The sequence below is a fragment of the Diorhabda sublineata genome, chromosome 5, assembly GCF_026230105.1.
Source record: "Diorhabda sublineata isolate icDioSubl1.1 chromosome 5, icDioSubl1.1, whole genome shotgun sequence".
NCBI classification, from domain to species: domain Eukaryota; kingdom Metazoa; phylum Arthropoda; class Insecta; order Coleoptera; family Chrysomelidae; genus Diorhabda; species Diorhabda sublineata.
The window spans coordinates 32317219-32344736 of record NC_079478.1 but is presented as its reverse complement, the minus strand read 5'-3'; the positions used below and the strand labels follow the sequence as shown (position 1 = coordinate 32344736).

The following is a 27518-nucleotide window of genomic DNA, read 5'->3' as shown; positions in this document are numbered from 1 at the left end:
TTGTCAATGAATTTTGAAAAGTCAATTGAGGTACGTTTGAGAGTATCATTTCGTAATACTCCTTCTTACATTTATTTGATCTATTTCTAAGTTGCAAATCTAACATTGAAGCTTAACCTATTTTTATTGTATTTATCCTCTGGTTTTATATTTTTCGTCCTAATGATGGTCATTCGGAATGAGCTTATCATTTAATTTAGATGAATAAATGATGAATTCAATCCGTGATTAGTAACACAGAACATAACCTAACTTTATTCTATGATTGTGTAAGGTCAGTTGTCCGATGTTCCGGAAACATTTGAACTATTGGATCGTTTGAGGACTTGAATTTGGAGTTCGCACTTATGTAGAACAAAATGCTCTGTTTTATATTCATTTTTAACGTGTCATTTTATATACTGCGTTTTAACCTAGTTTGGTACCTGGGGGCGTATGAAATAGAGAATAAAGATATTTAGAAGTTAGAGCCATCTCATATCTTGAACTTTCTAAAAGGAGTGGAATCAATAGATCACTAGGCATCCTCAGTGCCACAGCAAAGAAAGTAAGCAGTATAAATGACACTTCAAAGTTTTTTTTATGTATTTAAACTTTGGGGTCGATACACACGGTTTTTCTTACTTACTTAATTTACCTGTACAATAATAGTAAATACACTAAACTATGCATTCATTTAATATAAAATACTTATATAATTTATTTGGTTTGATTGTCTATCCCGTTGTGTTGGCTATTACTACGGTTGTTAGAGATTCGTTCTTGAACACTTCAATCATATAGGGAATGTTCGTCATCTCTAATTTGCCGTAAACAAATAAAAAAGCCTTCTTAGAATCGTCTTTGTAAAAATAGGCCACAAAAGATTTAAACAGCTTATAAAAACTATACAAAGACTCGCTGCTCTATAACTGTTCTTGGAATTAGTACTTGGCGCGTTCAACAAATTTTATATAATCGAACAGGACCGGCTTCACGGTCCATGTCAGTGGAGGGGTTTGTAACACTATATGTACAACTTATAATAGTTTGTTTGACTGCTTAGAGTTTTCTAACCAAATTGTTAGTAAAATAGTTTTTAATCAATCTGTTGATTTCAAATTTTGTATACTTTCTCTTTTTTCACAATCCAATAAAAAATTGATAGGATATTTGATAATATCGTATGAATGAATTAACTTGATAATTATGTGAAACAGAATGGTCTATTTTGTATGTTTGTCATTTTACAATAAGTATTTTCTATTAAATTAGTTTGATTTTCCAAATTTTATAGCGTTTTTATTTAAGATAAATCATATATATGAAGTTTCAACAGTAAAATAGCATTGATAGCAAAATGATTTGTGAACGCTGCTTATAATACTATAGTTGGTAGATCAAATTTCATTTTTTAATTTCTTTTGAAAACACATTTCTACTAGAAACCTATTTTAAATTTCACGAATAGTGAATTTTTTAACACTATTAAAGGGGCACTAAAAAATAAAGAATATAGTTTTTGGCATAAATCTTGATACAATACTGATTTGAATCATAGACGCTGAACATGAAAAAATTGAAAAATACGCGTTACTAGATGATGGTAGTAGGGATTAGTACGGTTCCTCAAGTAGGTATACTTGACCACTATTGTCAGTTCTATTGTGTCTTTTAGAGAGTGAAGAGTACTGTGTGGGTACCTACTTTCATTGCTTTTACTGGATACTGAGATAGAATATATATTTTATTCTGGGGTACAGAATTTAATACTTTGATTATTCACCGTACTAATTCACCAATCGCATATTACCCTCTTTTTCAACCGAATACTTTCTCATTTTAACTTCGTGCCTCTCGTACGTTTCTTGTCAGTCACTCCTGTATTTGCCAAACTGTAGATAAGTTAATCATATAGGAATTAGTAGATGCCAATAATTAGCTCAAGAATCTGCTATTGATCAGAGTTAAAATTCATCGCAAGTAATAAAATTTTTAAAAAATTGTTGTATTGTGGGACAAAATAATTAAAAAAACACAGTTACACAAGAGTGCATCACAAGATCCACTTTTAAAAGAAAATAAGAAAATAGAGTTGGTATTTTGAAACATAAGTAAAATGTGTCATCATATTGTTAAACAGTTTATAACTATTTGAACTGATGATATCGAATGTTTATAGTTTTATCTCAAACTCCCGTACTAATTCTGTTTGTTTCCAAGAAAAATCTGTTAACTTCTGAATTTCACTCTATCATCTTTTATCATATCTTCGGCTCTCATTATTTATTGGTCTTTTATGAAAGAACTTTAATATTTTAATACAAATCTTTAGAATTAGCCTTCCTGCTCAAAGTTACACCATTCAACTGTCGTAAAAGTACTCTTTGCATAAACTCTTCTCAAGATTGAGCTATAAGTGAATAACGATTTAAAAAAAAAACTTTCCAAAAGTGTCTTTTCTCCCGCTGCTTTCCATCAGTTGCAGATAATAGTTTTTACCACATTCGATTTTTACCTCAGTCATTTCCTGACATTTCAGAGATGTGCTGTCGCTGCATATTATTATCAGTAGCTTTAAAACCATTCTGAATTGGTAGTGACTATCTTACCAAACTCACTAATACGTATTCATTAATAGGATATTTTAAATTGTAAAATAATTTTGGATTTTTTCGAAGTAATCACATATAGCAATAAAAAACAATATTTTCCTTTCAACAAGTCCTAGATATCTTGATTTTGAAACCCCTTTCAAGTTTTTACAACATAAAAAAGTCTCTTTAAGTAGCTTTAAAAAAGTTAATATGGGTGCTTTATTACGATTATTTGAATATCATATCAGAAAAAGTTTTCTAAACTTAAAAAATAACAGCTCGAATGTTGAGACATAATTCACGATACATAACCTATATTATAGTAAATAGCTTTTATATTCTCTCTCTCTCATTCTCGAATCAGCTACTGAGGAGAGAACAGGCGTTTAACGATTGTTTTGTAATCTGTATAGTGGTATATCTTACGACCAGTATAAACCTCAAGCAAAGTGTACCCCCTCATAATTATTACTATTCAATATTATAGTTAATCTATTGGTCTAATTGAAAACCTACGCATAGATTTACTAAGTCTACCTTCGCCCTCCATCACGGGGACTACACCGTACCCCACCGAGTATACACGAAGGTTGAGGGAAAAAATACAAAAACTTAATGTGCAAAAACCAGAAATATTCTCTAGCGAAAATCTCATTATTGATAAAAATGTGCGTGTTAATAGAACAATAGTGTCAGTGAAAACGTCACCGAAAAGAAGATATAAAGGTACGTTAAAACATAAGACAATAACAAAAACTAATAAAATAAAAAGACTTACAAAAACCAACACACATAAAACGGTTCCTAAGATAAGTGTACGGGAATCTAGTCGTAGTTTTGATCCCGACGTTCCACGTCGCAGTGCCGATACTACAGATGAAAATTCACTGTCAAAATACTCTTCAGAAATCAATAGAATAAAAAAGAAAACTTCAGAATTAAAATTAAAAAACAAAAATTTTCTAAAACTAGTTTATATTGATGAAGATTTTTTGATTGAAGATAAAACAAATAAAACTGATAGTTTGGAAACGATAATTATTCCAAAACAGTGTTTAGAAACAATCGACGTATCGTCGCTATCTAAATGTATTGAGTTGACCAACAACCAACCATCTAAAGCAAAGTGTTCAGGAGTTAACATCGAAAAGTGTCCAGAACAAATAAACAAAAACATTAACAAGTGTTCAGAAAACAAAAATATCACTTGCGATAGTGATATAATAGGGCTGAAGTCTTTCAACTCTGAGTTGTCAATTCCTGTGTGTAGAGGCAGTTCGGCCAATAATACCTCCACACCGGATAGATCATTAAACAAAGTAACACAAACAAAAGTACAAATGGAAGAAGATACTATAGGATCACAGCGCAGTGACTCATCAGAGGAAGACATAAGCTCAAAGAGATCGACAAACGTCCCTGAAACAACAACAATTCAAGCACAAATACATAAACCTGCTAATCTCTCATGGGGGCAGGAAGTTGAAGACGCTGAGAATACTGGCGTTGGAATAACAACCGACAATTTCACGTCGCAATACGAGAAAATTGTTAAGAAAAATTCTAAAATAACTGCTAGAAAACTAAATATGTCTAGTGCGGAACAACAAAAAATAGACATAAACGCAATCCAGACAATCACCACAAATGAACCCATGGACACTAGAGACGTCACACCACCGGGATTCAAAAAACCCAAAAAATGTGTATCTTTCAATAAAATACTGAGTCAGACAAACAAACAAGCCACAATCGAAACACACAACAATTACGATACGCTATCTGAACTCTCTGAAGACGAGAAACAAACTACATTCAAAACACAAAAGAAAAGGAAGAAAACTCACTTCAGAAAGTTCAATAACTCCGGTGTTACCAGCGATGATGACGACACAGGCATCCAAGAGAATAAACGTACAAAAGCAGCCTCCAAAATCTCTAAGAAACTCACCGCATGCCCACCAATAGTAATTGACGGAAACGTTTCACACCACAGGCATATGGTAAACAGAATAACAGAAGAAGTCAAAAACCCATTCGAACTTAAGTACACAAACAATTCAACAATCGTATTCACCAAAGATGCTAGCGACTTTGAGAATTTGAAAAAAACACTGAAACGGGAAAAAATTCAATTTCACACCTACTCCAGACGAGAAGACAAAACACACGCATTCGTACTAAGAGGCCTAGCAGAAGGGCTACACATCATTGACATCCGAGAAGAGCTTGAAAAAATTCATAAAATTCAAATTAAGGACATTTATCGTATGACAACGAAGGGTCGCCCCCTTTATTTAGTTATTACAGACTCCAAAATTACTCTGGACTACCTGAATAAAACGGTAAGAGTAATCGAACACACAAGGGTTGTATGGGAACATAGAAGACAAAACAAACCAATCATACAATGCCACATCTGTCAGCTCTGGGGCCACGCTACCTCAAATTGCGGTAGAACGCCGAGATGCCTAAAATGCGCGGGGCAACATCTTACACCAGAATGTGTTAAAGAAAGATCGCTTCCTGCCCGATGCGCCAACTGCAGAGGAGACCACCCTGCAAACGCAGAAATTTGTCCAGAATTCATAAAAAGGAAAATATGGCTTGAAGAAAAGAAATCAATCAATCTAAAATCCAAAACCACCACCACCACCACAAAATATATCCCAGCTCCTATTCCAACAAACAACCCATGGACAAAAAGAAACAACAATGAAGATTTTCCCAGCCTCCCATCCAAAAACATTCCCCAAACAACCCCCCAAAATGAACAGCCTCAAATACAATCAAAAACAACAAACGTTCAACCCAGACCACCCAACAACGATATAACCAAATTCACCGAGCTGAACAACATGTTCAAAGAACTTCACTCCTTGGTAAACTTGGACGAACTTAGCAGAGCCGTTGCTGATCTACTAGAGGAAATGAAGAAGGCAAACAATAAAATGGAGAAATTCACGATCTACAATAACTTTGTTACTAATATAGACAACTATGACATCTAGGCAGGTAGGTGGTAGAACAGTATTTCAAAAACGATTTAATCTTAAAATTATATTCTGTAATGTACGTGGAGTTTATAGCAAACTCCATCTCATCAGACATTTTCTCGACATTCACAAACCAGATATTTTCTTTCTTATCGAGACACTTCTTAAACCAAATAAATCAATCAACTTTGGAAACCCAGAATATCGTCTCATTAGACAAGACCGCCCCGCCGATGCCAACGGTGGTGGTATCGCATTGTTAATCAAAAAAGGCATAAATTTCCAACTCTTGCAACAAAATAATACATCAATTGAGCATATCCCAATACTCTTAGACAGTCATGTTGCTTTCTCGAAAAATATTCCCCCAGTCGATTTTGAAACTCTGTTTTTCAGCTGCTTTTCAGAGATAACCCAGTCGAAAGATGCTAGGAATCATAAATATATATTAGGGACAAAGTTATTTTTAGAGCGAAAATGTATGGATAATGTTGAAGAAACAAGGAGCCAGCTTAATACTTCAGACGCACTCAATACATGTAAAGATCGCCAGACCATCGGCATACACATTTTATATTGTTATTTTTAAATGTATTGTTAATTTGGGAATCATAAACAGAATAAAGAACCTTTTTAATTAAAATTAGCTTTTATACTTTTTGGGACTGATTATTTTGGTTCAAAAACAACTTGAAAATAAACTACGACCATTTCATGCAAACTTTCATGTAAAACTATGAATGGTTAATTCAAAGAGATACCCTCGGTACCATATATTTTGCTATAGTTACGTCGATGGTGCTAATAGTCATAACGTCTTGAATATGTTACGTAAAATACAAAGTGTGATGATAAAATAAAAACACAAAGTATCTCCTCAACCGCAGCGCTTTCCTGCTTCAATCTAGAAAATCCTTTAAAAAGTTATTTTGCATATTCAGTCGCGTCAGTAAAAGGGTTAAAGGAGTTGTAAATTATTGAATTTAGTTATGAGTTTCATATTTTCATGATTTTCCTAAACTTGGTTAGGAAAGTTTGAAACGAATCACACGTATTCCACCTGGAATACTATTCTGTACTTTCGATTCATAACAAACTATTTTATATATTCAACACTCTGAAGACAGGTTTCTTGAGGTTCGATGACCTACTTTCGTATCCATTTTTTGGTTACATTCCAAGTTATTTCAATATTTTTCTATGCGAACTAAAAGTTTCTTTGTCACATCGACTCCTTTCAATACATTCTAACGAAGTCATCGTACTGTGCATGATTTGGTCGATTGCCTAAAAGAGGTAGATGGTAATTGTAATTTGCATGTCTACGATGCATTATTGACTGATTACTTATCGAAACCATCTCATTTATGTCTGATCCATCTTCTGTTACATTGAACTCGTCAACAAATGTGATAATTTGAAAATGGAAGTTTGTTTAAACTCCTGTCTAAACTCCATTGGATCTAGGAAGTACCTGGATGTATCTAATTGCCTGGAAGTATTTGGAGGAATCGAAGTATTCCTTCAAATTCGTCATATGCTGGGTTGCTCCAGTGTCGGCCACCCATAAAGTACAGTCTGAGCCGTATGCTGAAAATATTCACAGGTCAGAGTATGTCCCTTGTTTTCATCCGGTTGTTCACTCTCGGTTTTATTCTTTCGGCCGTTCGGACAATCACGAGCCTAATGGTCTTCCTGGTGGAACTTGTAACATTTGGATCAGCAGCCAATGTCAACTTACCATTTACGAAATCCAAAACCTTTTGATGCTTCAGCAGCAAGGTGATTTGCCTTTTCCAACGCAACCAGTTGCTTTGATCCTCTAGTTTCTCAATAGAAGCCTTGAAATCAAATGATTCTAATGTGCTCATGATCAGCTACCACACAGTCACATATCAGCTCAAAAACAAACTAAATTAAGGCAAGTCCATGTGTTAAACTCCTACAGTTGGCGTAAATCTGGGCCCACAACTTCTTGGGTTAAATTCAAATTAAGAACTTATGACAATGTAATTGACAAACGACTACTGATTAATAACCAATAATATGTCAATATCAAAAAAATAAATAGCTACAGAAATCAATACGTAAACGGTAAGTCAATTGTTGTTGTTTCGTGTTTGACCAAGACCGAGGTAGTTAGCTCCAACACCTTCATCCTGCCTCTATATTGCCACTCCATCTCTTTCATGGTCGACCTCTACTCCGTGTTCCAATTGCCTGCAGTGCTTCTGGTTGGACTGAGTAGCCTAGTGGCAGTGCTTCCAGTTTCAGGCTCGGATAAAAGAGGAGGTTTGAGGGATCAGGCTAGCAGCCTACCTACCTTCTAGAAAATAGACTAGAAGTTCCGATAGAAGGTCTCATTTATACTAATACATGACATCTCGGAGGATAGAAGCTTGAGAAAATAGCCTAAAATTGGACGCCCAGAATATTTATACCATGTGTGTGCCGGGTAACTCACTGGAGATTAAATAAAATGTGTATGTATTGACATAGACATGCGTAGACTTCTCCTAAAGAAAGCTATTTTTTTGGGGATTCCAATTGCCAAGGTGTTAGTTCTACTCATTCAATTATTTTGATGAACTGGTCAGGACAATGGCGGAGGGATTGATCTGCTGTTTCGTTGGCTTGCTCGCAGAATCTGCAGTTGTTGTCCTCTGTTATGCCTTAAGGTGGCAGTGACTTGTCAGAAGACGGACCACCAGTTTAATGTCGTTTCTGCTCATAACAAAGAGCTCCTCAAAATTCTTAGCTGATATAATTATGATTCTTTAGAATCACCGCAACGGTCACATCTCTGGAATAACTTTCACTTGTTAATACTATGTATAAAAAAATATTTACATCGTTTGTATTTTCGGAGAGAAAATAAAATTTGTATTGATAATAACCTAGTCCTATTATATATGTAGTAATCTAAGAGATGAGTAAAAATATGGAATGTACGTTTATTTGTAGCTCAAAATATGAGAGCTTCAAATCGAAATGGAGCATTTTATTTGAATTTTTATTGAGATTGTAATCCCGCTTTACCCCGAAGGGCATAAAACTTTATAACACGCTTTTCGCATACCATTTTTGTACCTTTCAATAATACTTTGGATTTGATAAATTGTTGCTTTGCGCTCTTGGCATGTATACGAGTGCAGATATGCAGATAAATTCGAGATTTTAAGCACAAAATCGTAGTGTAGTATAAATACACAGGCGGTCTCAGTTCATAGTATGTTTTCAAGAAAAAAGATGGTTTTAGAATATATTGAGTATATATAGTTTTTGATGTACGCTATTGGCACCCACCACGGAAGTTTCTCCACGGAAAAAAGCCGTGCTCTAATTTTATATATATTGGGATTAGAAAAGGCATATAATATGTGAGATATCATCTGTAGGTGGTATTTATCCGTGGACAGTATTCATCCGTGGACATTATTCATCCGTGGACAGTATTGATCCGTGGATAGTATTTATCCGTGAGTAACAAGCTTATTGTAACATTAATTGAAATTAGAGTCACGGATAAAGCTTCAATTGGCTCATTTCTTTAAAAATATCTGTGTTTCTATGGTTAAAATTAGAGTTACGGATTATTCCGTGGAGGGTGCCAATAGACACTTCGTTTGACCACACTAGTGGTCAAAAGTTTTTGCCCACCTCATAATCCATTCACCAAATTTCGTAATAATACACTTTAACATTTTTACTTTCATATTTCTTGGACTATAATGTGAAGAAATATGCAACCACCAGTAGCTCTGGCAATAGAAAACGTTCGGGGTGTTTTGGTCGGCGCCTGGTCGGCAAAAAATTTATTTTCCTGCATAGCAATGATCGCAAGCATTTCTTGAAGCTGTGCAAAGAGTATTTCAAAGAATTTGATGGGAAGAATGTACTGAAATTAATAATTTTTGATCGTCATAGTCGCCCGACATCAACTCGTTCGAGTTGTGAGACAAATTGAACAGGGGTTAGAAAGCAGTGAGTTCTTCCACTTTACATTTTAGGAATATCCTGCAAAACAAATAGAATTAAATAGACGCCAATTATTTGTCGAAATTGTCACAGAGAATGTCACAACTAACCAAATTTGTACACCGAAAGGATGAAAGCAAAAGGGCGTTACATCTTTGAATAAATTTTTTTCAATATGTAACATTTGCAGAATGCCTTTTTATCATTATTATATATTTATCTATACATGGCCTTCAAACTATAAGTATCAAAATCGTTTTGTTTTATTTGTTGTGTGTTGTTTCCAATAGTGCTGGAAATTTAGGCTTGGTTAAGATGAATGGAGAAGGTTCTTTACTGAAAAAATATGGCGCATTCGCTAAAATTTGAACAATCGAGATTATATTTATTAGACAAGTGCGGATTGTTTTATATTTGACGGTTTCATTTTGTCTAATTTTAAAATAAATTTATCTGCTTCATAACTTTGCAATTAAAGCATAGTTTCTATTCTCTTCAACTTTTGAATGCAACAAAAGATTTTCTTCTTAACGAGTTATTGAATAAGTTTCGCGATGAATAATATTTAGTTTAGGATACCAGAATTTGGTTGATAAACTTCCTTCAAAGTCTCTTTTCATAAGAAAAGATGTTAATACTTATCGATAGATCCATTAAGGCATTTTCTAAAAGCGGGTACAGTTTTTTTAACTTTTTCTATTAACTATCAACTTTTTCTATTAAATTTCAGCTTCAAAGTCGGAAGTTATTTTTCTTGAATAAATTATTTATCAAATTGTTATTGTTTTGAATAATAAGTAGACATAGAAAGTCACTGAAAATATTGTTTGGTAATAGAATGTAATATTTTTTAAATTACTTCAACTTCTTGTATATGTTTTGTAGACTGTAATAATACATCATCAGTGTCTGTTGCGGAACGCATTATTATTCTTTTTTTGGTAAAAGATTATGTGAAATCTGCAGGAACTTCTTAAAAATTATTCGAGCAGTTCGGAGATGACTGTTTATCTAAGACTCGAGTGTATGGGTTGAGTTCCGATTTCCAAAAAGGCCGAAAAGTGGTGGCAAACTTGCCACATGCGCGGTTTTACCGATGAGATTGTTAGCGCTGTAGAAAAACACATTTTTAGAGACCGACGCAGTACTGTACTCGATATGGCTAAAGAATTGGACATCAGCGTAGAATTGAGCAAATCATGAACGCCTCGGTTACCGAAAAATTTCTGCATGATGGGTGGCAAGACTTTTGAATCTAGAGCAGAAATTCACACGCTGGGAAGTTTGCACGAGTCTCCTGCAACGATATGAAGAGGAAATCTAACCAAACCGGCATCCGAAAGAGGTTGCAAAAGTGTGTAAAGTATGACGGGGACTAAAAAATTTTCAGCTCCATAACCTAACAATACTATTATTTATAGCAAAATCCCCGTTTATATTTGAATCACCCTCGTATCAATAACAATATTTATGGTAAACAAATTAAATACTTATTAGTTAATACATGAAATCGAAGTTTACTGTGAGAAAACCTAAATACATTGCTTGACTTATGTAGATACTAATTCCATTCAAATATATCACAAAACCTTTTATTTAATTAGATAAAATATCGTTGATGTATTTTCCGAAGACCCATAAATACATCAACAACGTGTAGCATCGCAAATACGAGTATGGTCCCAGAAGTACCTGGCCCAACAAATCTCCCTTTAGCTCCATATATTTTTCCCTGCGATGTTCAGTAAGTTCGATACCCTTTTTTATAATAATATCGTCAAGTTCCTGAACACCTCTAGATTGTCGGAAAATCTTTGACCACAGAGCCATATAGCAACAGAAAATAATCCAAGAGAGCTAAATCTCTAAATCTGGCTAATAGGTTGCATTATGAAGCTTGGATTCATCAATTTTGTTCATTGCAATAGAAAAGCGTAAGGATATGAAAAATAATTTGAGTAATATCATTGAAAAATTCTGTGGCTGATGAAGTTCTTTCATACACACACACAACGAAGGAGGCAATTAAATATAAGCCCAGGGATGATATAAAGAGTTTGATTGTACTGATATTGAAATAATTGAGAGAATCGAGGCAACTGATTTTTTCTACAAACCTCAATTATTTTGCGATTAATATTTGAAGACAATATAAGAATGATCAGTAAAAGTATTATATCGTTCAGGAATTAAATCAGACAATCGACAATGAAATCTTTATTTGTGTTTATTTTAAATATTACATTTATATATTACATAATAAAACAATGACACTTATATGCAACTTTCTTGTATTCGATTTGAGGTCGTAACAACTTCGGGACCCCGGTATTTGTGTGTTATGGTATGGGTGCCCGTTAAAGGGGGAAGAGTGGCGTTTCTATTAGGCCTTTGCAGACTTCTATAGATCTGTAATAAAATAATAACGTATTAAATAATATGATCTGTATTGTAGTACAAAAAATAGGGCAAAAAATAATGTAAATACACTTCCAAAGCTTTATTTTGCTAAAAAATCGAACTATAAGAAAATAGAAGATAAAAGTAAATAAATTTGAAGTAATGATGAAAATTAGAAAGTATGTACTATAAAAATTAATTACAATATCGTCTCTTTATGAACAGATTTATTAATAATGACGAAAAAATTTAAATAGTAATAGTAGACAAAGTAAAATGGAAACAATGTGTCTTCCTGCTCGATGAACTTTTACCATTTTGGGTATTAGAGAATCTTACAAAAAAATTTCTACGTTTGGGTTTTCGGATACCATATTTTTAACCAAAGTATTTTCAAAGATGTGTTGTAATTTTGCTATTTTAAATAAAACACCCTGTATATTGATACAAATGTACGTAAAATTTCAGTATCATTTGTCTAAAAACTTTTCTCGAAAAATGCATACTTTGTGAGTTATTAATTTTTTTGTAAAAAATGTGACCCTTATAAATTATTTTTTTATTTTATTTTGACCCGTTGATACAAGCACTAAGAAATAAAAAAGAATAAGAGATAGACGACGATCGAAGGGCGGATCCAGGGTCTTGACAAACGGGTATTAGGACGAGTCCTCCCTCAAAGATATGGCATTTTAAGTATAAGTTAGTTACGTTGATTTTGACAGCATAATGACGAACTTTACGCAATTTTTACTTCAAACCTCAATTTCTCATCGACTTTGAATCATATATCACAACGTCAGTCGGTATACTGTATATTTTCGTAGTTCTCTATTATAGTTAAATAACTGAGAAATGATGCGAAAGGTTTTTGTTGAGTCTATTTTGATTTGTTTGATAATTATAATAACGTTTATCAATTCTAACTTAAAACTACATCTTACTAGGTATTTGAAGGTAAACTAAGGGTTAAAGACTACAGACAATGACAATTTTACCATTTTTCGATTAGTTTGATTTAATTCATATTAATAACTAATAAATATGTCAGATTCTTCTACTTCTGAGTCTTGAATTTCCTGAGCATTTTATTTTTGTTTTATTAGGTATTGTTTTTATACTCCAAATATTTGGGGGTATTGGTTCCCTTTATTCACGATGTGAAATAATTCGTTCTTTTACATATTCCTACTAACGCTCCCTTTATAAGAAACAAAAAACCAAGTTAATTAATCAGGGTTTACGAGGGGAGTCATGACCCCCATGACCCTCCCTCGGATCCGCGCTTGCCACGATCGAAATCGAATATTGTTAGAAGAATACTTAACAATTTGAAGCTATTCGGTTCATTTTAAGCAAAAGTTAATCGAATTAAACCATTTGTGACAATAAGGTATGCCACAAAATTTTATGGAAATTCAAAATTGCTCCCTTGAACTTCAATGCATTTTTCAACCCTTCTCTGTACGCCTTCATTCGTCGCACGGCTTATCATTCTTAGCTTACAATCTTCTCTAGTTGTTAAGGCTTGTGAGTAAACCTCTTATTTTATGTGACCCCATATAAAAAAATCTAAAGGCGTCACATCGGGAGAACGAGGGAGCCACCAAAAAGGACCATTATTTGCTAGCCACCTGTCTTCAAATTGCTTTTCTAAAATTATATTTATGCCGATTGAATTGTGAGCAGGAGCACCATTATGAATAAAAAAAAGTTTGTTTAATTTGACTGGTGACAAGAGGTCTAAATAATTTTGTTTTAAATTGCTTAAAATATCTAAATATGTTTCTGCTAAAAATAAAACAAAAAATATTGAAAAATGCAAAAAAATTGTTTTTACATTATTAATCAAGAATAAATTAATTGATTGTGTTTTCTAGACATTTAAATTCCCATCGTAAAAATGAATTGTTATTATTTGATTATTTCTAATAACACAAGAGATATTAAACTGCCACCGATCTTGAAAAACATGTTCTTTGGTTAAATGAAGATTATCTTGACTCCAATAATGGGAAGTGTATCTATAAAATAATCGATTCGGCGCACCAAATTATGTTTTTTAAAAAACCTTCGTCTTCCTGCCATTTTATTATTAAAAATTCAGCAAACTCTACGCGTTTAATAAAAGTTGATTTTAAATTTTGTCACAAGTTGTAAGTATAAAGATGCATTTTATGTTTTCATAAAATACGGTGAAACGACGATTTGCTTACTCCAAGATCTCTTACGGCAACACGTATTGATGTTTCTGGATAAACAGTAAAATAAGCAATAATAATAATTTCGGCATTATTATTGTCAATGACTGGTTTAATTCGATCAACTTTTGCTTCAAATCAACCGTATAGATTCAAATTGTTGAGGATTCTTTTAACAGTATGCTAGTTGGGTCGTGGTCTATCTACAGAATTGAGAACGAATCATTTTAACGATTTTTGAAAGTATCAACAATTGACTAATACAGAGCTCGGCATAAGTCAGGCAACTCTCATAAGTTTGGCATCGCTGTTGAAAAAGATTAAATCGTTTCGTGCTTCAGACAGTTGTGTCTGTGTCATGATAACACGTATTCGTCAAGTAGACGCGTTTTAAAAATGAATAACCGATACAAGTTCACGTTTCAAGAAAGATTTTTTTTTGTTACGTCCTATCTACGTACGAATGGGGATTACGAAACTATGCCGAATTTCAATAATTTATGAATCGTTTAACATTGTGGACGACGTACCAGAAATTTTTAAAAACGGGCTCTGTTGCCGAGGCACTGCGTTCTGGACGACCGGTAAAATGTAAAATGAAGAATACTGAAACAAATGTACTATCGAGTTTACCGTCCTCTATGCACTTCACGAGAAAGATTTCAATCGCAGATTGGATTTTTGAGAGTACCTCGGATGCAACGAGGATGAACCGCAGTTACAGCATTCCATTTTGTGGTCGGATGAAGCAACCTTCAAGCTAAACGGTATGGTCTTCCTTGAAGAAGAACTCAACCTACTTGATGTGTGTTTAGGTAGGTATCCATGCGGTAGGTTTCGTAGGTTCGTACTTTTTGGAGGTTAACGTGAAGGATCAAAGTTATATGGAAATGCTCAAGATTTACGTGGTTAAATGGATAACGACCCAACACTCGCGAACAGCCGTTATTCCATGCAGGATGGAGCTTCGTAGCACTGTTCATTTTGGAGAATGAATAGGCAGACGAGGATTCGTTGAGTGGATTGCTCGGTCATGTGACCTGATACCCTATGATTTCTTGCAGTGAGACCTTTTCAAGGACCGCATTTATGCAAGAGATTCAACGCAACGCACCATTCCCAATCCAAGAAGAATTGAAAACTCTTCGCTGACAGCTTGACCTGCCTTTCCATTGAGAAATGTTGTAAATGAATTGATCAAGATAGGCATCAGTTTGATCATTTACAATAACTCTTTTTCGGATCCCTTTTGTATCTTCTTTTAATATTGATACATTTTGTCGCTGCATATTTTTCTCTTAATGCAAATTTGTTGCCTGACTCATGCTGACCTCTGTATCTTTCCATTTCCGTCACTACACTAAACATCAGTAAGCAAATTCCGAAATTTACGTTCACTGGCTCATTCATCACCATACTACTATGTTCTATGGGCGTGCGCTGCAGTTATTCCTTTTCGAAACTAAAAGAACAAAATGTGAAAAAAGTGGCCCCTTCTGGAATGTCTATTTCATAATAATTTTTGAATGAGAGAATGGATAAACATTACTAGAATTATTCAATTTTAACGAATGAGAATGAAACGAAGCCAAGTGAATGAGTGAAATGAGAGAAAAAGAGTTAAATTGAGAGAACAAATAAGAGTTATTGATGAACTGGAAAATATGAAATATTAAAGAGTTTGAGTATCCAGAAACGATTCACAATTTTATACAGCAAACAACAGCAGAAAAAAGCCTACACTAAAAATAGAAGTCAAGGAAATTAATCCATATACTGAGATATTCGAAATATACTTAGAAAGTTTTTTGTAAATGATAATCTGTTAAAGAATGAAGTGAAGAATATTATAGCAATGATAATAGTAGAATATAATTTTTTAATATATTTCAAGTAGAAAAAGTTAACCCATAGAACTAAGTAATGGCGTCATTAGATTTCTAGATTCATAGCTGTTTTTGATACTATTTTCAGAAATTTACGAGATATTGTTTTCATTCGCAATACGTATTATCTCGAAAATTGTAGTTAAAGATGTAGATAGAAATGCCAGATGAAAGGAGCAATCGGAGATGAATGGAAAGTCTGTTATATATCAGCTTGAGATCCAAGAAAATATGCGGTAAATTAGGTTAATCTGAGACAAACCGACGATTTTGATGTATATAGATTTGCAAATGAATGTCTACAATTATTTGTTAAGTCGTTCCATTGAATCAAACGTCGATAAGATATCTTTTTTCACAGTTAAATAGTTTTCAATGACAGTAGTAAATTATGTATTTTCACGTATTTAAATGAATTATTTTGAAGATGGATAAATTTAGTCAAATTTATTTTGAAAACGGCAACATGTAAACTTTATTTTAATGAATTATTTATACTCTATTCATTTCACATGGTTAAGTAAAAAAAGACAAGAAGCAAAGAGCAAAGCGATTAAATGAGTTAAATAAACTTTTAGTCCCCTTAGAGATGTACTTACAGTCTGGCTAGATGGAATATGGGGGGATTCTTTGGCAACTTGTCGGAAGTCATATTCCTCTCCTTCTTCATCGAGATCTTCGTCTCTCGCTCCAGGTGGTTCATATACTTTTATAAAACTGTATGTGGGACGCCTTTCTATAATAAAATAATCGATGTGATAATCAGACTTTAAATTTCTATAACGTAGCATCTAAAAATTGCTTTTAGATTTAAATATATGCCCGAATCATTGATCATTTGAAATAATTATCTTACTTCGTAGAAGTTTATTTTTTGGTTTTATATAAACAAAATTTTATTTCTAGTTTTCTTAGAAACCTACAAGTTGAATTTTGTGTGTGCTGTATTTATACGTCTTTTGCTTTTGCTTTTGCTTGTTCGCCGCGTATCAATTATTATCGACTCACTACTGCGATTTCTCCTGCCAAATACTTCTAGAACATTATAGAAACTTTTGTGTAGTTACAGTTGACTCTTTCCAGAAACATCTAGAACTATATTTACTCATTGATGGACGGAACCACCACCTACATTAACTTATGACCGGTGCCATCGAATAGCATGCGGCTGTGTACCCGTCACACAATAGTTTCCAGTACATTAAGTTATGACAGGAGCCCACAAATTTTCAGTGATTGTTAATCAGTGACTATGAAATGATACTAAAGATCTCAAATTTAACAATAGACGATATTAAATAATCTTAAACATGGTTTTTGTAGAGCTACACCTCTAGTTATTTAATTTAGCTCAATTTGAGTAGTTTGCCTTTATATGGTGGTCTATTTTACGACGTTAAGCATTTTATAAAAAATTAATCAATGTTTTTGAACAAAATTATCCCGAACTAGAATTGTTTAACTCCTTTACAAACATTTTTGAAGCTTTTCATTAGTCAGATTCCGTATTTAATAGCACAAATAGTGTCTTATTATACTTAGCAGTACTTTCATATCATTTTCATCAGTTAAGGCTCTTTTTGCTACGTCTTTTATGTTACGCTTTTCTTTTGAATATTTCACGAGTTTAAAATTTCTGATGATAAACTTTAGATGCGTTAAATAATTGTTGTTACATTAAGGCAATACCCAAACACGTCCACCATTTCTTGAGTAGAATGATTCACACTGGACTAAGTACTTCTCACTTTTTTGAAAGGAATTATTCACGAATTCTACTATACTTTACGTGTTAGTAAGATTGTGGTGTGGATATTATGATTCCTAGAAAATTGGATAATATCAGGCTATAAAAGAACTGACGCCATAGACATTGAAACCATGATGATTCACTGCATATTGTATAGAACGAAATTGGATCAAAAAGATAAAATCAAATGAAATTTGAAAGTTGCTTGAAAGGCAAGGTGAAGATTTACCTGGGAGTAAACTTTAAAATCGCATCCCATCGAAAAAGAGGCTTCAACAAAATCTAGAAACAATCTTATTGAAGATTTGGGAATGGTTAATGAACTTTGTTATTTTACGGAACGAAACAAGTCACCAATTCCTAATACCACTGCTAAATATTAGTTTGATTAAAGTAGCATTGCCTAAGACTATAATCAGTCAACACTTAAATTTATTTGAACTCTTTATTTCACTACCTATGGACGTATCGCCTATAATTCTTTATAAATTACCATCTATACGGTATAATTAATTTTTATTGACTTCTTCAACAGTTATATTCAACCTCACACGACCTCCAAACATAGCTTTAAAACTGAGAGTGTTGTCATCCATCAAAATCAACCTAAATGTTGTTGTTGTAGGAGACAATAATTTTTTTCTAATTTGAAAGGACATATAATGTGTTTGTACTATTTTTGAATTATGAAATCCTCCAAAAATATTTCGACAATTGTACGCAAGATGTTAAACTACAGGAAGGAAGGAAATCATCAACAATCACCGAGGTTTTCCTATAGTGAGAAATCCATTATAGAAATCGAAGAGAAACTATAGTAAGCAAGTCGTTCAAAGACTATCCAATGACTCAATTTTTTGCTTGTCTCAACTATCAATTTATAGGTTAGACTGTAGTAAACATTTTTCTTTTGATAGCAGTTCAACAAATACAAAAATATAGATGTTATGGAAAGCTGATTACCTCTAAATAAATATTTTATCATATTCTACTCACCATACTGGTTTCTAATAATATCCGGATCGGCCCCCTCAACTGCCCCTCTTTGTTGAACCGCTTCAACGACGAGAGGCTGTTCAGTATTGGGAGTAAGTGGGGTCCGCACCCCCGTTACCGAACCATCTACAATCAAATCATCGGCTGCGATGACCGCCTCCATGGGCATATGTTTTGAACCATTATCCGTAGGACGATGACACGATCTTCCTCTGTGGATATGATGTGTGAAATGTCTTCGGCAAAGCGCTACTAGTACCAAACAAACTCCTGTAGCTAAAAAAGCCGCTGTACCAAGGAGACCGATGAGAAGAGGGCTTACTGGCATGGATGCTGTAGATCCTGAAGTTTAAAGATTTTCTATGTTGAGAAATGTTTTTTTAGCGTACAAGATAAGTACTCCTAATATATTGGAGTTAGCCGCAAGCACAACAACAAATGTGATACGTACCACTTTTTTCTCTGAGAATGTGTGGAAATTTTGAGAAAAAAATCTTTCTATGCTACTACTTCATGCTCTCTCTATATTTTTAAATTAACAGAATGGTAAACGCATCATAAAAAATGTTGGCTACTAAAACCTGAAGATCCGCAAAAGCTGTAGGTTAAATTGGTAACAATATAAATGACAAGATAGAGTAAGTAATTAACATGAATAAGTGTACCTTATAAAGGTATAACAATATTAGAAGTGAAGAAAATTCACTAGATACAGATACAGATGCATTATTTGGATTAATCGATATGGAGAAACCTTTGGACAAAGTACCGAGACCAAAAATATGGAAAAATTTGGGAAAAATTAGATGTTAACTCTGGAAATAGAATAATGAGTCTATATTAATGGAAAGACAACCATATTTTTAGTAGAATGGAATAAGAAACAAATTGGTGGGGACATTTGCAAAGAATGGAATATTAAAGACATGTGAAGAACGGAAGGAAGAAGAATTAGATAATAATAAAAAAGAGGAAGACCTAAAGCGATATGAACAAAGTACTATACTCGAGAAAAGAAGCATTTGATAAAAAAGAATGGACAGAATTTGTATACAGTACATAAATGTGAAAATTTAGACCATTATGTGGTTTATAAGGATCCGATTATATATAAATTTGTCTGTTTCTAAAACAAAAAAATGTGGAATTAACAAAATTAAGTACCTTACAAAGCGTTAACTTTTAATACGTGTAGTAACATTACGTATTATAATAATCATGACAAAAAATAATAATATATTGTGTTTTACATTTAATTACATTACAAAAAAATCATCCTCATGAGCAATAATTATTATTTGATAATCAACAAACTATTAAGAAGATAAAAAATAATTTTGGACGCTGTTGGATTCAAAATTTAATCGTTTCGTAATCAATTTATACAGCTATTGATTGGAGTAGTCCCAAAACGAGAAGCTATAATGCTAAAGTCAATCGAAAAATACATAAAAGAATGTTTTTTTATAAACCAATCAGTGTCGGCAAATTAAATGAGAGACTCATCAACATGTACGCCCATGCGTTTAACTGACAAAAGAATTTATTGACTTAACAATCGGGATAGGGAGAGATACCAAGAATGAATATACGAAATTGCTACTGTTTTATCAACGTTGAAACTGAGGTTATTAGAGGAAAATCGACATTGACGGATCAGTATTTTATAGCTAATATTACTCCAGCTAATGAAAGTATTATCAACAGACAAAATAATCCTCCATTGATCTTTATCTTCCTAAACTTATTGATAATTAATAAAACTGATCCCAAACGGGTTCTTGAAGGACATTTTACTGATTAACTGTTTCCTTTTTATCGGTAATATTTCGAATAAAAGTTTTGTTTGGAAAAATGGAAAAGTTCGACATTCCAATTTTTATATTTAACTCATGAGAAAAATTATATTTTCAATATTGTTCGCTACTGTAGATAAAATACGTTTTGGGGTATTCATCTGGATGGCTGTTTTAAGAATCCAACCGTGAAAAATTCATATATTCAGTCCTCTTGGGATATTTTACATAGAATATGTCAACTGTAATTCATCAGTTATACAAATAAAGTGAAAAAATGGTCCAATGGAAGAATAGCGTGCCTAAGAAATTCAATTTCCAAATACCGCTCTCAAACGACCCATTCACATATCTCTCTTCCCTCCGATTTCACTGGATACTTACAAAGAGAATATATTCGTATGGAAAACACAAAGGCAATTTAACCCAATTCTTTCTAGTTCACTAATTAATCATAATAAAGGACTGCGGTGCCCCCGAGGAGCTGACTTAACGGTCATGAATTTGTAGAGGGTTCTCTTTTTTTATTTTTTGTTGTTCGAAACGTTGAAACAGAATAACTAAATACAAACGTCATCTATAACTTTTTACCGGTAGCTGAAGAATTGGTCCTAAACTAAGATCCTGCATCAGATATCGTATCAGCTAAAAAAGGGAAAACCGACCTAGAACTAGATTTTTATCATAGTTTCCAAACGTCGCTTTCGTTTTAGGTGGAGATTTAAAATTTAAAACTGAACCTACGAAAACCTTCTATTCTTATTGGTAATTAAAATTCGGGCATTAACTACTTTATTAGTTTTTTTTGTTTATAGATATAGAATCAATTGTATAACAGGTTCAAGGTGTTTGAATAATTAGTACTGGGCAGTAACCAGCGACGTTTAAGATTGTAGTTAAGTCCCAGTTAGCTCTGTGAGGGCAAGAAGGTACTGTGAGTTATACTTTTTGGATAAAAACATCTTTTTTCTTTTGTTTTCGCAAATACAGACTTGTAAGTTTCAAAATGGGTAAGCCAAGAAACTATTATTTGGAAGTCATCATAGTCTAGACAAAAGTAACCGTACCATTGCTGCCGAAGCAAAAATACATCAACGGATTGTGGACTACAACATGAAAAACCAGGTCAGCCTCGAAAAACCAGCTGAAGATTAACGTATTGTATTGATCAGTAAACGTAGATTTCGTCTCAGGGGTACAAAGGTAGCAGCTCAGATCGATGAATCTAGGGATCTGCTTTCTACAGTAAAAAGAAGATTGAGAGAAGCTGGCCGTTTTGGAAGAATGGCAGTGAAGAAAGAACATGAAATTTTGACGTATGATCATCTTCACCACTAAGTTTGAGAATCACTTTCTCATTTCAAATCCTCATACGTCTCTAAAAACTTCTAATAACGGGTCTTCGATCTTTCTCATTCTCTGTTTTGGAGCCCTCAAAAGTTCTAGTCTCTTGTTCGATCTTTATGTCTTACTTCTCATAACTCTCTCCATAAAAGTGGGGGAGAGTTTTATGGAGAGAAGTTTGAGGATTTTGAGTCTAAGAGAAGAATGCACACCAAGGAAGAACGAATGTTAGATACATTTGTAATTCCGCCTGTAAAACACGTAGTAGATTGGTAATAATTTTGAGATGTTTTGGAGGATAGGTCACTTGAGACCTGGTTAAAATTGAGAGGATTTTGAAGGTTGAAAGCCGGTAGAATGTAAAGAAAACGATATTTTCGATTTTCAAAAAACTGATTTCTAAGATTTTTGTTCTTGGATAATGAAGATGTCATACTACATAAAGGCCCATTAAAAAATTCGTGCTTATTTAGATTACGAGGGAAGTTCCTAGATAATTAGACTAATGATCCGATTACATCGTTACTTTCGCGAAGGACAATGAATGTGATTTGGAATATTTTCTGAACACTCAAATCGTCGGATTAAACTGATAGTAATTTATGAGAATCCTTTAAGATGAGATATATTTACTGAACACTATTATTCCTACATCAACACTTACAATTACAAGTTTGTTCCTTGTAGAGGCCCGTTTTACAGTGTAACTGTGAGATTTTCTTAATTATCTTAAGATTTGATCCAAATTGAAGATTTTTTGGCACTTTTATCTCGCAAAGTTTAACTGATGAGAACCGGCTACTCCAATTAGTTTCGATAAAATATAAGGTAACTTAAGAAAAAATGCCAAGGATATCCGAATCTATGGTTTTCCAATTATTAGAATAGACACCCGGTACTCGGTTTATTTTTGGCTGGAAATGCTCGTGGGTTCATCCTGTATAAACGTCAGGATCACGATATTAGATTTGAAACTACTGTAATTGGTAATGTTTGTGAAGTTAATTCGGTGTACTCATGGGGAATATTTGAGATACATTCACCAAGCCCGTTTGAACCAGTCTTTCGCTATTGCTATGCATGGTAATAAAGTTGTATCAGCATTTAAATTTCAAATTCGAGGGAGAAAATGAGTGTATAACGTAAAGGATGTTAAAGTACCTTCAACAAACGAGTCACTGGGAGGAAATACTAATAAAGTTGGTTTTCGTGTCATTTTCAATGTTTTTAACCGAAAAACGAAATAGAAAATTCATAATCTCTGGTTCCATTTAATGAAAGAATAGAAATAATAATAATGTGCATTGAACTAATGGATGAAAAATTATTCTTTCAATAAATATTAATAATTAATTTAAGATGAAAATCCGCAGTTTTGCGCATAGACTCTTTCCACTCCTCTGAGTTCTATGGGAGATTCTGGGAAGTCTTATTCTTTTGCCTGTTGCTTGTATACCTTGCTTTCTTAGTCTAGACGTCTTAATGTATGTGTGCTGCCTTTGGTAAACCCTTTCCACCCTTCTTCGGCTAGAAAAGATCTAATCCGAGTGGTCGTTCGCCTTTTTTACAGATTTCCCCAATGTAAAACTCAGCAGTTACTTATGAAATGCGTTACCGTGTTATTGTGTAGGGGGTGTCTTCTTGTGGGTTGACTTAGAAAACCTTGGAAATAAATTTCTTTTGTTTTTTTCTTGGTTTTTTGTATTTTTTTTGTGTGGAGTTTTGTAATTTCTTTTTTTTTGTACGCTAAGTACTTGCTATGCATAAATAACCCTCTCAAATTGGAGGCTCGAAAAGGGATTAACATAGTAATCTTTTTATAGGAAAGTGTATACCCAGGTAATTTTGCTATTTAGATATCGTAACTTGTATTTTCTTCTATTTTTTTTTGTTATTAAGGTTTCTAGAAATTAGTGAACGTGGAAAAGATTAGGTGTTGAGGAGTGGTTAAACTTATTGGAAATGTACTATACGTTCTATTAATACCAAGGTTTTTACATTGGGATTAGAAAATCTAATTTTTCGAAGTGTGACATAATCACATTAAAGGCGTCAAAGAATTGAGACGGCATATTATAAGTAACCGCATAAAACGAAATACTACAGCGAATGTCACAAAAATACTATCTAAAATGATACACTCTGTTTTCAAAACACACAGTGGACTAATGAATAAATGTTTCTGTTTCTGCTTCAAGATCGTCCGAGGTTAGGTCGTCCAACTGCATGATATAATTCAGATTACAAGAAAAGCAGTTGAAAACCAAGTACCAGGACTCGGACGCTATTGGATCATCCAAAGATACCATACATCGATTTTTAAAATCATTAGGTTGTCGAATAGTGTCTGACGAATGAACAGAGTTATCATTTTATTAGATGTATTGTTACTTTACATGTAGAATGGATTTACCCAAAAAACCTGAAGATGCAAAATCAGTGGTTGAACAAAGGTCAATTACTATAACTCTTCGTCGATTCGAACGGAAAGTTTTGTTGTGCTTCTGGTGGAATTATGAAGATTTAGTGTACTTCAAAATCACTCCAAATGGTCGAACTATTATCAAGATATGTAGTAGACAACTGATGCAAATCTTGATGTTTTATCACAGAAATATCTAGGTTTAGTCAATAGAAAGCCGGTTCTCTTACAACAAGACATTTGGTCCGGGCCTTGTACTATCAGATTACTATTTATTCAAATCCATGGCGAAAACAAACTAGAGAAAAATCCGAAGGAAAATTAAGTATTTATATCTAAGCTCATATAAATGGTTTTATCAAAACTTCAAAGACGTTATATTTAAACCATAGAATACAATTAAGGCTTTTTTTGAATGCTTATTTAATAAAAAAGCGATAATTTGAAACCGACATTATTTATGATACATCCTCTATTTTATTTAATTATAATTGCAAGATTAACTGTATTTGTTCATAATTTAGAGGTTAAGATCTTACCACAAAATTGAATCTGGTATGTTTCGGTCTTCGTATAAAAACTCAATGCCTAGAATGCATTGTAGGTAAGTCATCAAATATGAAGACGAAACATTATTTAGGCCAATGTATTTACTCACAACGTGTTGCAAGCATTCAATTTCTGGTAATAACTAAATTAAAATATCTACTATGCGTTGCGGATATTTCGATTTGTCCCCGTTATATAATAGGTTTGTTCTATAGTACATTAGGTCTTGGGTAAATGAAATAACAAAATATTCTTCATATATATGAATATAGAAAAAATATATATAGATGAAAATATATTTCAAAACGAAGTTTATACTGAAATCTATTTTAAAAATATTTTAAATAAATTATTTGATGATAATATACATTAGTAGCGTCCAACTCATGACATTTCTCACAGGTAAATTGAATAATTTGTTCTTTTCAATCTTTTTATTGTTTTGTATGTTTCGATTAAACTTCGCCGTAACATCGAATAGAGTATTCTACCAAGAAAGCAGATAGTGTTTTCCATTTTTTAAATTTCATACTATGGAGGCGAATGCACCACGTATATTTCATATCACATCATCGACGATTATAACTTCGACTGATGGTTCGCAACTTGAATTGGTGCGTGTGTAATTACACGAACTAAATAGCAGCACTGGCTAGGGGCTAATGTTGTCTACAATTCAGATTGAAGCTTCGGAACGATGTGAAGAGTATCAAACAAGATCGAAATTGGCGAGCGGATTAAACCTCCTCCCAATTGCGAGAAATTGGAGATATTGATAAAAAATGTCGGCCGAACTGATTTTTGAATTATAAAAATTCGTAACATTATCAGAAGTGAAGGTAGTAATTATAATATTTTTTTGAAACAACTGATAATAACACAATGTTTGCGCTTCTCAAATTCATGTTAATGTTTCTGGAATGTGAATATAATATGTTTTCTTCGAAAAGCGACCTTAAGGTACACAGCAGATGAATCAATGAACTCTTATAAATCCTATTCTGCATATTTGACGTAAACTACAGCGTGTGTTATACCAGATTTAAAAAACGCGTGTCCTTTAACGTTTCCATGGCAACATAAATATCAAATTTTATGCTTTTTGGAATGACCTGAATATAAAATTACATTAAGAAATATTTGGGCTCAGGTTTTGGATAGAAACCTATCTAGAGAGCCCATTAACATTCCCTTCGATAGCCAAGCTTGTGTGATCGTCGAAGCTGGTATGGGAGTGCAATGAACTTTTATAACACTAACAGAAACAAAATAACCCTAATGTGGTTACTAGGGCATCAAAGTATACCATGCAATGAGGAAGCAGATAGCCTTGTCAAAAAAGGGTAAAAACTTTTTATTTTGGACGTACTGCGGCCTAATGAGATGTTACATCAATAACAAACTGATTGAACGACTGAACACACTCTAAGCAATAAACTGGTAGTCGTTTACTCTTCACAGGTTGCTGTGTCGTCAAATACCACCTTAAGACGATAGGCAAGGCAAAGGACCCCAACAACAGATTTTGTGATCAAGCCATAGATACAGTAGAGCATCTACTCAGGGAATCTCTTGCCTATTTCATCAAAAGGCTTAGGTACTTCGAAGGAGTAGTGCTGGAATAGTAGAGGAAATGTTTTGCACAAAATATCTTGTAGGTAAAATCCACAATCCACTCATATTTTCATACAATAATGGTCATTATTATATCTTATTTCCCATTAAGATATTCAAAACATTATGTGTAGCTTGATTTTTTATACAGAGTAATTTTTTTCTAATTTTTTAATTCTCCAATATTCAAGGTAGCTTCAAATAACTTTCAACATAATCAATTTCAAGAAGGAAGTTATTAATTATTCTTGATGCTGGCTACATGCATTGTTTTCAAAGCGAGTCGTGGGCAAAACTATTTTTCAAATTTGCAAACTAATTTCAGAAAAGTTTTGATAATTTATTTTCATAGAATTCACATATGGAAATTCTATTATAACATTGTTTATTAAAATGAAATTCGGTTATTTCAACAATGAGACGCGGTTGAATACGGCACAATCCTTTGTTATTTTTTTTCTTTTGCCTCATATTTTGCTCCATTGAGTAAGAATAGACTTACACTACACATTACTATACAAGTAGACAAACTAATAACGAGATCTGTATCATTATAGTATCATTAAAGCTATATAGAATATATGTAAATACCTACTAAACATTCGTATTTCCACAGAGACTATGTACAAGGTGTATCGCGATTATCTGATTTAGCTTTTTGCTACTTGATAATTACTCCACGCACACAAAACATATTCAATAAGAAGGTCAACTTGCATGTAAATTTCCGCAACACAAATTTAGTTATGCCATATAACAATGTGTCATTACTGTCAATGTCATTTGTCAAAATAAAACATTTTTTTCAATTTCCCTAGCGCTTTCCTGACGTGTGCCTTAAATTTTGTGAAATTCAATGCTCAATATCAAATTATCGTTATGTCAAAATCATTTTTGTGATTTTGCAAATTTCAATAGAAAACATTTGAGGTATGAAGCTACCCCATCTTTACCTACCTCTCATCAAGGGCGTATAAGTAGGTATTTTATTAATGTACGTAAGTACTGTA

The 27518-nt window shown here is 33.2% G+C and overlaps 1 protein-coding gene across 2 annotated transcripts in view; it reads right to left on the bottom strand.

Annotated features, from left to right (window-relative positions):
- Positions 1-11754: 11754 nt before the first annotated feature.
- The window catches only part of LOC130444303 (nephrin), a 539064-nt gene continuing 523300 nt past the window's right edge, over positions 11755-27518 (bottom strand). For both annotated transcript variants that reach the window (XM_056779378.1, XM_056779379.1), the window contains 3 exons: positions 18784-19125; positions 16637-16773; positions 11755-11959 (listed from right to left, as the gene is read on the bottom strand). In XM_056779378.1, coding sequence (XP_056635356.1) covers positions 11825-11959; positions 16637-16773; positions 18784-19125 — 614 coding nt within the window. In that variant the 3' untranslated portion in view covers positions 11755-11824. The remainder of the gene's footprint in view (positions 11960-16636; positions 16774-18783; positions 19126-27518) is intronic.